The following is a 15,312-nucleotide window of genomic DNA, read 5'->3' on the forward strand; positions in this document are numbered from 1 at the left end:
TTCCACAGTAGTCTTTTACTAGAAAAATATTTTGAGTTGATTTCGTCACAGGTGGATGAAGTTTAACAAACTGCCACCAGGCGTCACAATGGGGTCATTCTTTTTCTGAACAGAGGCGTGTCTTCTTTCCCTCAGTACGTCGTTTCATTGTTGTCGTGTCAAACACAGTATCCGCTTTTTATATATTAGTAAGGCCATGCAAAGAGAGAAAAATAATATGACTCCTCTACTGCAGAGGTCTGCAACTCTCGTGATGGAGAGTGACTGCGTATTCTGTAGGGCTCTGAGTGACATAATTGGATCTGTTGAACTTAAGACTGTCTATAAAACATTCGTTACTGAAGCTCTCTGGGTCCACGTTAACAAAACAACTTTGTTAGACAAGAGTACATACAGGTAAGTGGCAAAATAAAGGAAACGTTGTCAACTGTGAAAACAGTGTGAAATACAAGAGACAGTGTCAAAGGAAGGCAGTGTCAACATAAAGTGTCTCATCAGGGCGTTGGCCCACAACAAGCCACCATATCACCAGATACAAGTGTACTTTGCTGGAGGGACACAACACCATTTTTCCATGATAAATTCCATCATGGGGTGTTTTGTTGGTGGTGGTGGTGGTGGAAATTGCAGTCTTTGAATCTCCCATAAGTGTGCAACTGGGTTTAGATCTGGTGATTTGGACCTGTGACCTTCAACCCTGTGACTCATCAGTGCTTCCTTATACGGTAGTTTTATTTTTTAATATGTTTCACGTAGTTATGCTGTGTTCGGGTGTTTTTTTTTGCTATTACAAAAATTGGGAGAGGCTACCAAGAGGCCGATGGCAAGTTTGAACGAGCTAGACACCTTTATGGCAATGACTGGTCATTGTGAACATGTGACAACAATATCACAAGCACTCCACAAATCTGGCCTGTATAGGAGGGTGGCAAGACAAAAGCCACATCAAGTGTTGTTTATGTTTTTCTAAAAACCACCTTAAAGATGCTGTGGTCAGATGAGACAAAAACGGTACATCTGGCGAAAACCCAATACATCTCACCATCCAAGGAACACCATTCCTACAGTAAAGCACAGTGGGGCAGCATCCTGCTGTGGGGTGTTTCTCTTCAGCTGGGACTGGGGCACTTGTCAGGATAGAAGGGAAGATGGATGGTGCAAAATGCAGGCAAATGCTTGAAGAAAACCTGCAGCCCTCAGACAGGAAGTTGAAAATGGGAAGACGGTTCACCTTTCAACATGACAGTGACCCAAAGCAACCGTACAGTGGCTGAAGGACAGGAAGGTGAATGTCCTTGAGTGGTCTAGTCAGAGCCCTGACCTCAATACCATCGAAAATCTTTGGAATGACTTGAAAAGGGCGGTCCATCAACGGTCACCACGCAGTTTGACTGAGCTTGAACAATTCTGTAAGCAGGAATGGGCAAATATTCCTCCCTCTAGCTGTGCAAAGTTGGTAGAGATGTATCCAAACAAACTAAAGGCTGTAATTCAAGATAAATTGGCTTCCACCATGTATTAACTCAGGGGGTGTTCTCTTATCCAACCCAGTTATTCTACTTTTTTAAAGAAATTTTGTTTTCTCGGATGTTACAAGGTACATTTTGTAAATAAAACTGGAAAAAGTCTGATTTGGTTTTCTTTTTCGGCTTTAGGGCAACACAAAAGGTAAACATTTTCAAAGGGGGTGGTGATTTTCTATCCCTACTGCATATACATCAATTACAATGAAACCTGTTTAATTTGTTTTGTCAGAAAAAAATCAAAATAGGGGAAAATAATTTAAAGACACAATTCAGTTTCCCTGAAATGTTCTTTAGAGCACAAACATAACCCTGAATGACTTTAGACATGCGTGTGTAACTCCTTTATTGTTTGAAAGACAGTTTAACTATCAGTAAACTATACCTTTATTAAACCTTTTGGAGATACCAGATCCCCTGTGTAAAGATTAAGACCGAATTCATTTCCTTTAATAACTAAAAGCATGCAATTGGTGAATAATACAGGAAATGTTTGCTTTTAGACTTTTCATACGTTAATAGTGTGTGTGACAGTGTGTAGTGGGATCCTAATAAACGGGGTCCAGCCTGGGGGAAAAAAAGAACCGCTAGCACAACGGACACCAGACTGGACTGACACTATATAGCGGGGTCCAGTCTGGCCAGCAGAGCTCGTAAATTCGAAACAAAACATGAACTGTGTACGTAACAAGAACGCGTTTGTATGCCTGCCGCAGTGAACGTGCGTGATGAGACAGGCAAAAAGAAAAAGTAAACCTTACGCGTTTGCAATCCCCTCCGAAACTGCCCGTGAAAATTCCTTTCTACCAGGGCTCCGCCTCCACACTGGCCACACCCCTTCGCGAACGTCACATCCGTTTTTAACTTTATGTGGTGGTGGTAGATTAGGATTGAGTGATGTTGAATATTGTTTTGTATTGTAACGCAACAGGGGCTCAGGCGGGCGCCCTTGCCGCATCTGGTCGGCCCCATCCCGACTGGAGGCTCGAACCCGGGACTTCCGCGTCTCTCTGCAGCGACCTAGCCCCGTGAGCTAAGGAGAGTCTTTAGCTCACGGGGCTAGGTCGCTGCAGAGAGACGTGGAAGTCCCGGGTTCGATCCCCGGACGGTGCAGGGGCCGAACAGATGCGGCAAGGGCGCCCGCCTGAGCCCCCGTTGCGTTACAGTATTATAGTTTTGTACTATCATTGTATTATTGTCGTATATGTTGCTGAACTTCTGATGTGTAGGACAAAAATATTGTAACGCTTACGGCCCACAAGCACTGTGTGTAAGAGCCGGCATACCAGAGCGGGTGACGTCACCGCCCTTCCCTGTGATAGGAGGACCACAGCTACTGGGCTGTGGAGAGATCTCTCTTTAGCTCACGGGGCTAGGTCGCTGCAGAGAGACGCGGAAGTCCCGGGTTCGAGCCTCCAGTCGGGATGTGGCCGACCAGATGCGGCAAGGGCGCCCGCCTGAGCCCCCGTTGCGTTACAATATATATTAGAATGATATAAGATATTTCTTCCAAGTTACTTAAGGTAAAGGTCATTAACTGGATACTATTGTATTAAGGCTAGTACATTTGGCTGCTTAATTTTGTTCATAGAACTGTGGGACAAGACATGATGTTAAAACCTAATTTTGGGAGTATTTCTGTAAATCAATGAAAAATGATGGAATAATAATTTTAGTGGAAAAAGATAACTGAATTTTATTCTCAACAGAGGCAATTTCAAGAGGGCTAATAAAGTTCTAATGTTTAAAAAAGCCTGCAGAAAACGTTTTATAATTACTTTCAATTTCTCGACTTCTCACTGAGAACCGCTTTACTGAAAAAGCGTTAATCTCTCGGTTGTTTCCTCTTCGTTAACACGAAGCTGCAAGTGGAAGGTACTGTATTCTAATCTCTAATCTAATCTCTCTCCGCAAGTGAAACGGTGTTCTACTTCTAAAAATACGTTTGATAAAACAATAATCAAATTCTTAATACGGGGATTGTTAGCATGCGCCATTCTATGTAGAATGTTTCTATTTTCGAAATTGTCTAAAGAAACACCCAAATTACATTTTATTCAACAGGTTCTCAAGACATTCCAAATGTTTTGTGGATTGTGTGTATCTGTCTATTTCTGTGTAGGTTTACCTGCTGTGAGGCGGTTACACTGACCAACTGGAGCTGCAAATAAGTTTAAAATATTTTGTCAGTTGAACCCTTTCTGGAGGTGTTTGATTGCAACATGAAGTCGTTAATCATCCTTGTACTGGTTCTTCAGGGTGTTAAGGGTAATCTGTGCAGATCGGCGATACTGCTCTCGCGTAAATATCTCAAGCATAACGAATATTTGAAGCTTAAAACGTGACACGTGGCAGCATTTTAGCGGTTTACAATAAAGAGTAAAAGGAAGAAAAACTTTTTTAAATCCATTTTTAAATTTGAAACTGTTCATGATGAAGAAAAGACTCACGCCGAATTACTTTAATAGTTTTCTATGAAATCAGTCTGAAGTCTTTGAACTCTGAAAAACATTCCAGTAGATTTTCTGGGAGTCCTGAATCCAGCAACTCCAGACCAGTGCAGAACAGTTACATTAATCCACTGAGTTACATTAGTTATCTTACTTGCACTCTTCCTAAGGATCCAGAAAAATAATCTGTTCAGTATCTGGGACCCAGGTTTAAATTGAAGCTGGACAAGGCTCCTGATTTACGCTCTATTATTAATTTCCTCCTTATTGATGATGTTGATTTTCATCTTTTCCTTTTACAAGGGACCCCAAGTGTTCACGTGCCAACGCCAGCGATCACTGCACTACGTGGGAGTGATGTCCGAATCGACTGCCAGTTCCACACTTCAGGGATGAGGAAAGACATTGATGGCAAGTGGCTCCAGAAGAGACAGGGACATACAAACAGCATTCACCTGTTCCAACAGAGCCCAGAGCTGTCACACGTTCAGGACCACAGTCTCACTGGGAGGAGCAGGATGTTCCCCAATGCTGTCGCCAATGGAAACGCGTCCCTGCTGATCTCCAATGTGGAATTGACTGACGAGGGCGAGTACACCTGTTTGATTGTGATGGATGGTGCTGGTTACAGAGACACCTCAGTGTTGACAGTAGTGGGTAGGTACAGCCCCACTGTATTCCTGTTACAGTTAATTTGTTGTATGATGTAAATTAACACTTTGCCCTGATTACAGGAAATGAACTGCAACCGATTCTGTCATTCAGCCAGAATGTACTGGCTTGATTACAGCACTGACTCAATTATAGTTCTTTCATAAAAGAAATATAAATTTAAAAAGATACAGTACCTGTTAGAAATAATTCTGGGCCAGTCATCCTTTGTAGTACCACCTTAAGAATTAAAACAAGAACTTAGAGAACTACTAGTAAGCACTGAAAAGCTGTCTCACAATGTCTCAAAAGGAATACATCCATTTTATTTATTGAAAGTTCTCTTCTCTTTAAGTTAAATTTTATTTCTCCACACAGTTGAGCAGTCTGAATGGTCATGTTCATTGGTGAGTCAGCAGTGTTGTGCTTTGGGTGTTACGCTGGACACCAGCTCGTGGGGAAGTGATGGACCTTACGTGGGTGACGAGATCACGATGAAGCAGTTAACAGGATGATCAGTGAAATCCAAATTCGAAGTCTAAAGACTATCACAAAAGGTCAAAAGCCAGAAGAGAGACAAACCATATAATACCCAAGACAAGATCTAGAAATCGGGGTCAAAAGACAATCCATAAACCAAGAAGCAGTTGAAGGACCATTGCAAAGAGGATCAGATACAGTATGTAGCTCACCAGATAAAATCCAATACTGATCAAGGTTGGAACAGAGAACAGGGTTGAAGTAGGCTGGAGAGGGGAGGCATGGTGATGAAGAAGTACTGGGCTTGGCTAATGACGTCTGGTAGATCCACGCCTCCCCTGAGTAGTTGAGGTAGGCTGTAGTAGTATAGGTGCCCTCTGGTGGTGGGATGCTGGTACTGTAACATTGGGAAGGGCAGGGATGTTCAAGGTCTGACACAGACTCTCTCACTCTCTGCAGCCTCCTATGAGCAGCCAGAGCTGCAGCAGGTCCTGGAGCAGGAGGCTGTGTCGCTGAGCTGTGTGTCTCGGAAGGGGTTTCCTGCAGCTCTGGTGAGCTGGATTGATGACAGGGGGGGCAGTTACAGTCAGGAGGCCATCACAGAGCTCACACTGACCCCAGAGGGGCTGTACGATGCGCACAGTCGCCTCAAGAGAGCTTTCTCCTCCCAGCGAAGGGTCTGCTGCATCATCACCAACAGCCCCCTACAGGAGAGGAAGAGGAGCTGCGTTCAGCTCGGAGCAGGTAAATCACTAGAACATCAGCAGGCACTTCTCTGAGCAAATTATTCTCATGAGGAGTGGTGTCTAAAAATTCTGTGCAAACAATTGTCAAACACTGTAGAGCTAACCCAAACCCTGACCTAGGTCAAGTCACAGAAGTTAGCAAGATATTGTTAGAACCACCAAAATCTTGTCAGATAGTGTTTGTTCAAAACATTTCAGCATTTTAATTCTATTTTAATTCCCTGTCCTACAATATAACCACCAATTCATCAAAGACAAATTCTTCCCTACACATCCACAAGTACTGTTGATTGAGTAAATATCTGCCAGGTACTACACAAGTGTGTGGTTGACATGGCAGATTTAAAAATGAAGTACTAGTATGCCAATATTTAAAATCTAACAAGAAGCTTGGTTCGTTTTTCGCTTAAATATATGTCTGCTTAGTTAATAATTTCTCTGGTTTCTGCTGTTCTGCAGCTGTAAGGAATAAAAGAACACTCACAAACCTGTTTAAATGATCACTTATGTCTCTTTCAGAGCAACAAGAAGATGGCAGAACACGAGACATTTACACTCTGATGGTGTCTGTGATGTTTGTAATAGTCCTACTCATTTTATTATATTGTTGGTATTGTCGAAAGAGAACACCACAGAAGTCACCTGGTAAGCAGAAGTAATTGTAAAATACAAATATTTAAAGAGAAACCTCACATCTGTTCTGCTTATGCTGACCTGACTGAATTTAACGTGTGTGATGTTTAAATTGTTCTTGATTTATGCATCATATTTCATAAACTCTTACTTCTTAGGTGCATTAACGTGCTGTAGCTTGATCTAGTCAGAGCTGAACAAGTAAGCAGACAGGGTCTGGTCAGTAACGGGACAGGAGACCACTGAGGAAAACCTGGTTTCTACTCCAAGTGGTGATGCTGGACCAGTAGGGGCAGCTCTTCCCCAAACCAGTGCCCCAGTATAGTGACAGGGTGCACTGCTCTGTAAGAGATGCTGTTCTTTAGACATTAACCAAATAATCATGACTTCTGTTGATCATAAGGTAATTACTGTTAAAGCTGATCAATGAGCAGGACATTTTGAGAAGTGTGTATCATGCACTGCAGTGATGGCAGTTTTGACTAATATGTAAAGCAATCATGCTACGTATATGTCAGGGAACTGGCAGGTAGTTTTATGAGGATCCTATGCGTAGCTGTGAATTCTGTGGGATGCAGAGGCAAACAATCCAAAATCATAATCCAGAAACAAGGTAGATTGGAGAAGCTATAGATCAGATAAGATAGACCGGAGACAAAAACGTGCACTAGAAAGCTCTAAAGGAGGCTTCTCAACAGGGTTGGTGCGTGAGGGAACTTTAAATCCTGAAGGGAGAGGGATGTGGTTGGATAATTGGTTAAGGAATGAGAAGCTATGGAATCTGGTGCCTGTGAGAATGGGATGGGTTCGGTTAGGAATGAGATCATGAAACAGTGGGTTTGGGAATGAAACGGCGTTTGCGAGGTAGAGTGCGGGACGTGACAATATAGGTTTGAAATAATCATGTTGACAAACTTTGGCATGGCTGACGACCTTTAGACATCAAAAAGGGTAAAAATCAATTGTGTCCTTTTGAAGCCCAGTATAAATATTTTACATGCACAAACCAAGACAACTACCTTCAAATAATCAAACATTAACTTGAAACTGCAGACTCCTGTCAGTTACAATTAACTGTACCTGCACTTAGAACTCACAGTAAGGCTTATAAGCTTTAAGGTTGCTTACCTCTTGTTATAGAATTTCTCTGAATATTACGTGTCTCTTTCTCAGGTCCTACAGAGAAAAACCGCAAGCGAATCAGTAGTTTTTCACAGCTAGTTACTGTTCGGATGCTTTCTCTGAGACGTCAAGGACTGTCCTCCCTGCTGAACTCTTGCCTGTATATTTATGAAGATAAAGAGCCGTACCAGAATGTAGCAAGCTCTCGTGCTCCAGCACCTCTTGGCACTCAGGCTCTGGAAATACAGCTCACTGAGAGCATCACTTTGAAGAAAGAACAGCTATTTGAAATAGTGGAAGATAAAACATTCTGGAGCCCTAAAGATTCAAAGGAGGTGTATTTATCCAGATGGAGGGATGAGAGAAGTAAAGACTTCATCAATGTATATGTACACAGGTATGAAAACAGATTTATCTGCATTGCTCAGGTTTCAGTTTTATTTCATGATACATAAAGATGCCTGAAGGTGAACTGAAGTAGGTCTGTAGTCCACAGAATCTTCCAGAAAGAAATGACAAGGGAGGCATTTTTCACTAAAGACTTTAGAAAAGTCTCTGAATTTTGCCTCCTGTAAAACCTCAGTGTTAATCATGTAGCAGGAGGGATTGCCTGTAGCACAGAACACTTATAAAACACCTCATGATTTTGTGCATGCCCCTGAAAAGAGAAATTTCAAAACTATTGGTACAATGGAATGTTTTAGACACCCACAGCAGTTTTCCATTTTGGGACTCTTTCTTACCACCTCATTGTAAAACGCAAAAGGAAAAAAGACTTGCTGTTAAAGATTCAGGAGGCAAAACTAGTTTTCTCCAAAAACCTATTTCATCTACTCTGCACCATGTACAGTTGTTACATTAATTTTAGTACTGTTTCTTTACAGGGGTGACATGAAACTATATGATGTTCTGCAAAAAGAAATTAAGCAACTTTTTGAAGACGTGAAGCTACTAACAGGTACTTCTGTTGCTTAAAATCCACACATGCCCCTTCTATTTGATTGGTATACTTTCTCATTGTACTTGTCAGCAGTGTATAGGATTTGTATAGATTTTAGTGTAATAATTCTAGAATTTTAAATGCACTTAATGAGAACATCGTAACCTGGAGAGACATTGAATTTCCACAATCTTGAAGAAGAAACCAATAGTTCTTTGTCCTGGTGCTGGTAATATTCTGTATATGTGCACATCATAACCTTTCATGGAATGTGGCTGTTAATATGCATTTCAGAGCGACACGTCCCCTTTAAGTAGTGTGGCTGTGCAGGAATTGCACATGAAGAACTCCCTTAATTACAGGGAGATACAGAACCAGGGATTTGGACAATTTGACACTGATGTAATAATTTTCCCAACTCTAGATCCAACTCTGGTCCGTGACCTACTGACTTTCTATTTCTCTTTTAATACACAGCACTTGTTTCACCACAATAAAACCTGGAACCTACTTATTATTATTATTATTATTATTATTATTATTATTATTATTATTAATAATAATAATAATAATAATAATAATAATAATAATAATTGCTTACACTTATATAGCGCTTTTCTGGACACTCCACTCAAAGCGCTTTACAGGTAATGGGGACTCCCCTCCACCACCACCAATGTGCAGCATCCACCTGGATGACTAAGGACCTTGATGACAATTAGTATTGCTCTGATAACCTCAAGAGGAGGCCTTGATATTCCTCTCTTGAGTGTCCCTAAGTGTCCCTCTAGTGCCAGAATCCAATACCTGATCCTACCATTCCCATTCCTTTGTTATATTCAAGTATCCACCATACAAAACTTATTTAATACTGGAATGTGTCCCAAGCGGAAAATGTACATTAGCAGATATACTTACTTATTACTTTGTAAAGCAAGAATAAGTAAGGGCTAGCAATCACAGGTCGTTTCTTAAAGGAAGAAATTGGCCTCTGTTAGTTTCAACTGTAAGTGGTGTGCTGTCTTTACAGAATTATTTTGTCTCTGAGCAGAGTCGTACCCAATTACTGTGCTGACCAAGAAGAACAGAGGAGTGGAAAAGGAGTTGAAGTATTTTTTTCTCAATCTGGGATGCAGACATGTGGTTTCAGTGCACAACTACACCATCGATGACCACAGTAGAAGCTCAGACAGAGATAACGACATACTGGATTTCATGAACATCTGTCTTGATGAAGGACTGAGATCAACCTGTGAACTTGACCCATCCCCTTCCAGCTCTGCATCTTCATTAATTCCATTGATAAACACTTTGTTATCAAGGAAAAAATCATTCAGAATGGATCCATGACATATTAAAGGTCCCAATTTTGGAGTCCTTTAATAAACTGACCAGGGCTGTTTTTCACTCCATTTTAATTCCACTTTTTACCAATGATGTCTATGCATTCCAATGCCTGAAAGCCATTTTTACTTACCTGTAGTCCTTTGCCTCCTAAATGACCTGTGAATAATGTTACTGGTGATGTTTTTTAACTTTAAATTCAGCTCTACATTTTTCCTTGATAATACATACATTTGTCTGTATGGAATTATATGCCTTACCCAGTTATTAGTGCTGAATATAAATAAAACATGCCCTAGAATGCTTTTACTGAATGTTTTACAGTGGTTTGGGGTACTGTGACATCTTTCTGCAAATTACCTAATTCCCCGTAAAAGCAACGACATATGAAATAATTCCTACCTCCACTTTTCTTCCTTTTCACCACGGTTGGAGGTCCCATCCTCTTCAGGGGCAACACGTGCCTTATTTTTCCATCTAAAACAATTTCCTTAAAAACATAAGAACAGCACAAAATGTTGTGGGAGAGTTTTGAGTATTTTGTCTTGAGGTATATATATATACAAAACCCTAAACACTATTCCGTATAACTCCTACGGGGAGACCTTCTTGCCTTGAGCTGTGAATTAGAAAATCCAATACAACTCTTTATCTGAAAGTTCTACTTTAATCTCTTTATCATGTGATTGTCAATCTCGAGCACATCTGATGCTAATCCACCAACGCTTGGGTTTTAAATAATCGTGATTTTATGTTTGGTAAATAAGTATTGTTCACGACCAATTTTAAGACGGAATTTTAAATTTTCCACAGTAGTCTTTTACTAGAAAAATATTTTGAGTTGATTTCGTCACAGGTGGATGAAGTTTAACAAACTGCCACCAGGCGTCACAATGGGGTCATTCTTTTTCTGAACAGAGGCGTGTCTTCTTTCCCTCAGTACGTCGTTTCATTGTTGTCGTGTCAAACACAGTATCCGCTTTTTATATATTAGTAAGGCCATGCAAAGAGAGAAAAATAATATGACTCCTCTACTGCAGAGGTCTGCAACTCTCGTGATGGAGAGTGACTGCGTATTCTGTAGGGCTCTGAGTGACATAATTGGATCTGTTGAACTTAAGACTGTCTATAAAACATTCGTTACTGAAGCTCTCTGGGTCCACGTTAACAAAACAACTTTGTTAGACAAGAGTACATACAGGTAAGTGGCAAAATAAAGGAAACGTTGTCAACTGTGAAAACAGTGTGAAATACAAGAGACAGTGTCAAAGGAAGGCAGTGTCAACATAAAGTGTCTCATCAGGGTGTTGGCCCACAACAAGCCACCATATCACCAGATACAAGTGTACTTTGCTGGAGGGACACAACACCATTTTTCCATGATAAATTCCATCATGGGGTGTTTTGTTGGTGGTGGTGGTGGTGGAAATTGCAGTCTTTGAATCTCCCATAAGTGTGCAACTGAGTTTAGATCTGGTGATTTGGACCTGTGACCTTCAACCCTGTGACTCATCAGTGCTTCCTTATACGGTAGTTTTATTTTTTAATATGTTTCACGTAGTTATGCTGTGTTCGGGTGTTTTTTTTTGCTATTACAAAAATTGGGAGAGGCTACCAAGAGGCCGATGGCAAGTTTGAACGAGCTAGACACCTTTATGGCAATGACTGGTCATTGTGAACATGTGACAACAATATCACAAGCACTCCACAAATCTGGCCTGTATAGGAGGGTGGCAAGACAAAAGCCACATCAAGTGTTGTTTATGTTTTTCTAAAAACCACCTTAAAGATGCTGTGGTCAGATGAGACAAAAACGGTACATCTGGCGAAAACCCAATACATCTCACCATCCAAGGAACACCATTCCTACAGTAAAGCACAGTGGGGCAGCATCCTGCTGTGGGGTGTTTCTCTTCAGCTGGGACTGGGGCACTTGTCAGGATAGAAGGGAAGATGGATGGTGCAAAATGCAGGCAAATGCTTGAAGAAAACCTGCAGCCCTCAGACAGGAAGTTGAAAATGGGAAGACGGTTCACCTTTCAACATGACAGTGACCCAAAGCAACCGTACAGTGGCTGAAGGACAGGAAGGTGAATGTCCTTGAGTGGTCTAGTCAGAGCCCTGACCTCAATACCATCGAAAATCTTTGGAATGACTTGAAAAGGGCGGTCCATCAACGGTCACCACGCAGTTTGACTGAGCTTGAACAATTCTGTAAGCAGGAATGGGCAAATATTCCTCCCTCTAGCTGTGCAAAGTTGGTAGAGATGTATCCAAACAAACTAAAGGCTGTAATTCAAGATAAATTGGCTTCCACCATGTATTAACTCAGGGGGTGTTCTCTTATCCAACCCAGTTATTCTACTTTTTTAAAGAAATTTTGTTTTCTCGGATGTTACAAGGTACATTTTGTAAATAAAACTGGAAAAAGTCTGATTTGGTTTTCTTTTTCGGCTTTAGGGCAACACAAAAGGTAAACATTTTCAAAGGGGGTGGTGATTTTCTATCCCTACTGCATATACATCAATTACAATGAAACCTGTTTAATTTGTTTTGTCAGAAAAAAATCAAAATAGGGGAAAATAATTTAAAGACACAATTCAGTTTCCCTGAAATGTTCTTTAGAGCACAAACATAACCCTGAATGACTTTAGACATGCGTGTGTAACTCCTTTATTGTTTGAAAGACAGTTTAACTATCAGTAAACTATACCTTTATTAAACCTTTTGGAGATACCAGATCCCCTGTGTAAAGATTAAGACCGAATTCATTTCCTTTAATAACTAAAAGCATGCAATTGGTGAATAATACAGGAAATGTTTGCTTTTAGACTTTTTATACGTTAATAGTGTGTGTGACAGTGTGTAGTGGGATCCTAATAAACGGGGTCCAGCCTGGGGGAAAAAAAGAACCGCTAGCACAACGGACACCAGACTGGACTGACACTATATAGCGGGGTCCAGTCTGGCCAGCAGAGCTCGTAAATTCGAAACAAAACATGAACTGTGTACGTAACAAGAACGCGTTTGTATGCCTGCCGCAGTGAACGTGCGTGATGAGACAGGCAAAAAGAAAAAGTAAACCTTACGCGTTTGCAATCCCCTCCGAGACTGCCCGTGAAAATTCCTTTCTACCAGGGCTCCGCCTCCACACTGGCCACACCCCTTCGCGAACGTCACATCCGTTTTTAACTTTATGTGGTGGTGGTAGATTAGGATTGAGTGATGTTGAATATTGTTTTGTATTGTAACGCAACAGGGGCTCAGGCGGGCGCCCTTGCCGCATCTGGTCGGCCCCATCCCGACTGGAGGCTCGAACCCGGGACTTCCGCGTCTCTCTGCAGCGACCTAGCCCCGTGAGCTAAGGAGAGTCTTTAGCTCACGGGGCTAGGTCGCTGCAGAGAGACGTGGAAGTCCCGGGTTCGATCCCCGGACGGTGCAGGGGCCGAACAGATGCGGCAAGGGCGCCCGCCTGAGCCCCCATTGCGTTACAGTATTATAGTTTTGTACTATCATTGTATTATTGTCGTATATGTTGCTGAACTTCTGATGTGTAGGACAAAAATATTGTAACGCTTACGGCCCACAAGCACTGTGTGTAAGAGCCGGCATACCAGAGCGGGTGACGTCACCGCCCTTCCCTGTGATAGGAGGACCACAGCTACTGGGCTGTGGAGAGATCTCTCTTTAGCTCACGGGGCTAGGTCGCTGCAGAGAGACGCGGAAGTCCCGGGTTCGAGCCTCCAGTCGGGATGTGGCCGACCAGATGCGGCAAGGGCGCCCGCCTGAGCCCCCGTTGCGTTACAATATATATTAGAATGATATAAGATATTTCTTCCAAGTTACTTAAGGTAAAGGTCATTAACTGGATACTATTGTATTAAGGCTAGTACATTTGGCTGCTTAATTTTGTTCATAGAACTGTGGGACAAGACATGATGTTAAAACCTAATTTTGGGAGTATTTCTGTAAATCAATGAAAAATGATGGAATAATAATTTTAGTGGAAAAAGATAACTGAATTTTATTCTCAACAGAGGCAATTTCAAGAGGGCTAATAAAGTTCTAATGTTTAAAAAAGCCTGCAGAAAACGTTTTATAATTACTTTCAATTTCTCGACTTCTCACTGAGAACCGCTTTACTGAAAAAGCGTTAATCTCTCGGTTGTTTCCTCTTCGTTAACACGAAGCTGCAAGTGGAAGGTACTGTATTCTAATCTCTAATCTAATCTCTCTCCGCAAGTGAAACGGTGTTCTACTTCTAAAAATACGTTTGATAAAACAATAATCAAATTCTTAATACGGGGATTGTTAGCATGCGCCATTCTATGTAGAATGTTTCTATTTTCGAAATTGTCTAAAGAAACACCCAAATTACATTTTATTCAACAGGTTCTCAAGACATTCCAAATGTTTTGTGGATTGTGTGTATCTGTCTATTTCTGTGTAGGTTTACCTGCTGTGAGGCGGTTACACTGACCAACTGGAGCTGCAAATAAGTTTAAAATATTTTGTCAGTTGAACCCTTTCTGGAGGTGTTTGATTGCAACATGAAGTCGTTAATCATCCTTGTACTGGTTCTTCAGGGTGTTAAGGGTAATCTGTGCAGATCGGCGATACTGCTCTCGCGTAAATATCTCAAGCATAACGAATATTTGAAGCTTAAAACGTGACACGTGGCAGCATTTTAGCGGTTTACAATAAAGAGTAAAAGGAAGAAAAACTTTTTTAAATCCATTTTTAAATTTGAAACTGTTCATGATGAAGAAAAGACTCACGCCGAATTACTTTAATAGTTTTCTATGAAATCAGTCTGAAGTCTTTGAACTCTGAAAAACATTCCAGTAGATTTTCTGGGAGTCCTGAATCCAGCAACTCCAGACCAGTGCAGAACAGTTACATTAATCCACTGAGTTACATTAGTTATCTTACTTGCACTCTTCCTAAGGATCCAGAAAAATAATCTGTTCAGTATCTGGGACCCAGGTTTAAATTGAAGCTGGACAAGGCTCCTGATTTACGCTCTATTATTAATTTCCTCCTTATTGATGATGTTGATTTTCATCTTTTCCTTTTACAAGGGACCCCAAGTGTTCACGTGCCAACGCCAGCGATCACTGCACTACGTGGGAGTGATGTCCGAATCGACTGCCAGTTCCACACTTCAGGGATGAGGAAAGACATTGATGGCAAGTGGCTCCAGAAGAGACAGGGACATACAAACAGCATTCACCTGTTCCAACAGAGCCCAGAGCTGTCACACGTTCAGGACCACAGTCTCACTGGGAGGAGCAGGATGTTCCCCAATGCTGTCGCCAATGGAAACGCGTCCCTGCTGATCTCCAATGTGGAATTGACTGACGAGGGCGAGTACACCTGTTTGATTGTGATGGATGGTGCTGGTTACAGAGACACCTCAGTGT

General features: G+C 41.5%; 1 protein-coding gene and 1 long non-coding RNA gene across 2 annotated transcripts in view; one reads left to right on the forward strand and one right to left on the reverse strand.

Annotated features, from left to right (window-relative positions):
• Positions 1–15,204, reverse strand: part of LOC138241866 (uncharacterized) — a 20,179-nt gene extending 4,975 nt beyond the window's left edge. The window contains exons 1-4 of the long non-coding RNA XR_011191135.1: positions 15,123–15,204; positions 10,292–10,379; positions 7,612–7,659; positions 4,429–5,808 (exon numbers count right to left, since the gene is read on the reverse strand). This is a non-coding gene — a long non-coding RNA (uncharacterized lncRNA). The remainder of the gene's footprint in view (positions 1–4,428; positions 5,809–7,611; positions 7,660–10,291; positions 10,380–15,122) is intronic.
• On the forward strand, positions 4,310–10,198 carry LOC138241865 (butyrophilin subfamily 1 member A1-like). The gene is made up of 6 exons (XM_069195882.1): positions 4,310–4,630; positions 5,564–5,848; positions 6,370–6,495; positions 7,657–8,002; positions 8,490–8,563; positions 9,597–10,198. Exons 1-6 carry the CDS (start codon positions 4,366–4,368, stop codon positions 9,893–9,895), a joined length of 1,395 nt encoding a protein of 464 aa, XP_069051983.1. The 5' UTR covers positions 4,310–4,365; the 3' UTR covers positions 9,896–10,198.
• Positions 15,205–15,312: the final 108 nt, after the last annotated feature.

Source organism: Lepisosteus oculatus, chromosome 11 (assembly GCF_040954835.1).
Source record: "Lepisosteus oculatus isolate fLepOcu1 chromosome 11, fLepOcu1.hap2, whole genome shotgun sequence".
NCBI classification, from domain to species: domain Eukaryota; kingdom Metazoa; phylum Chordata; class Actinopteri; order Semionotiformes; family Lepisosteidae; genus Lepisosteus; species Lepisosteus oculatus.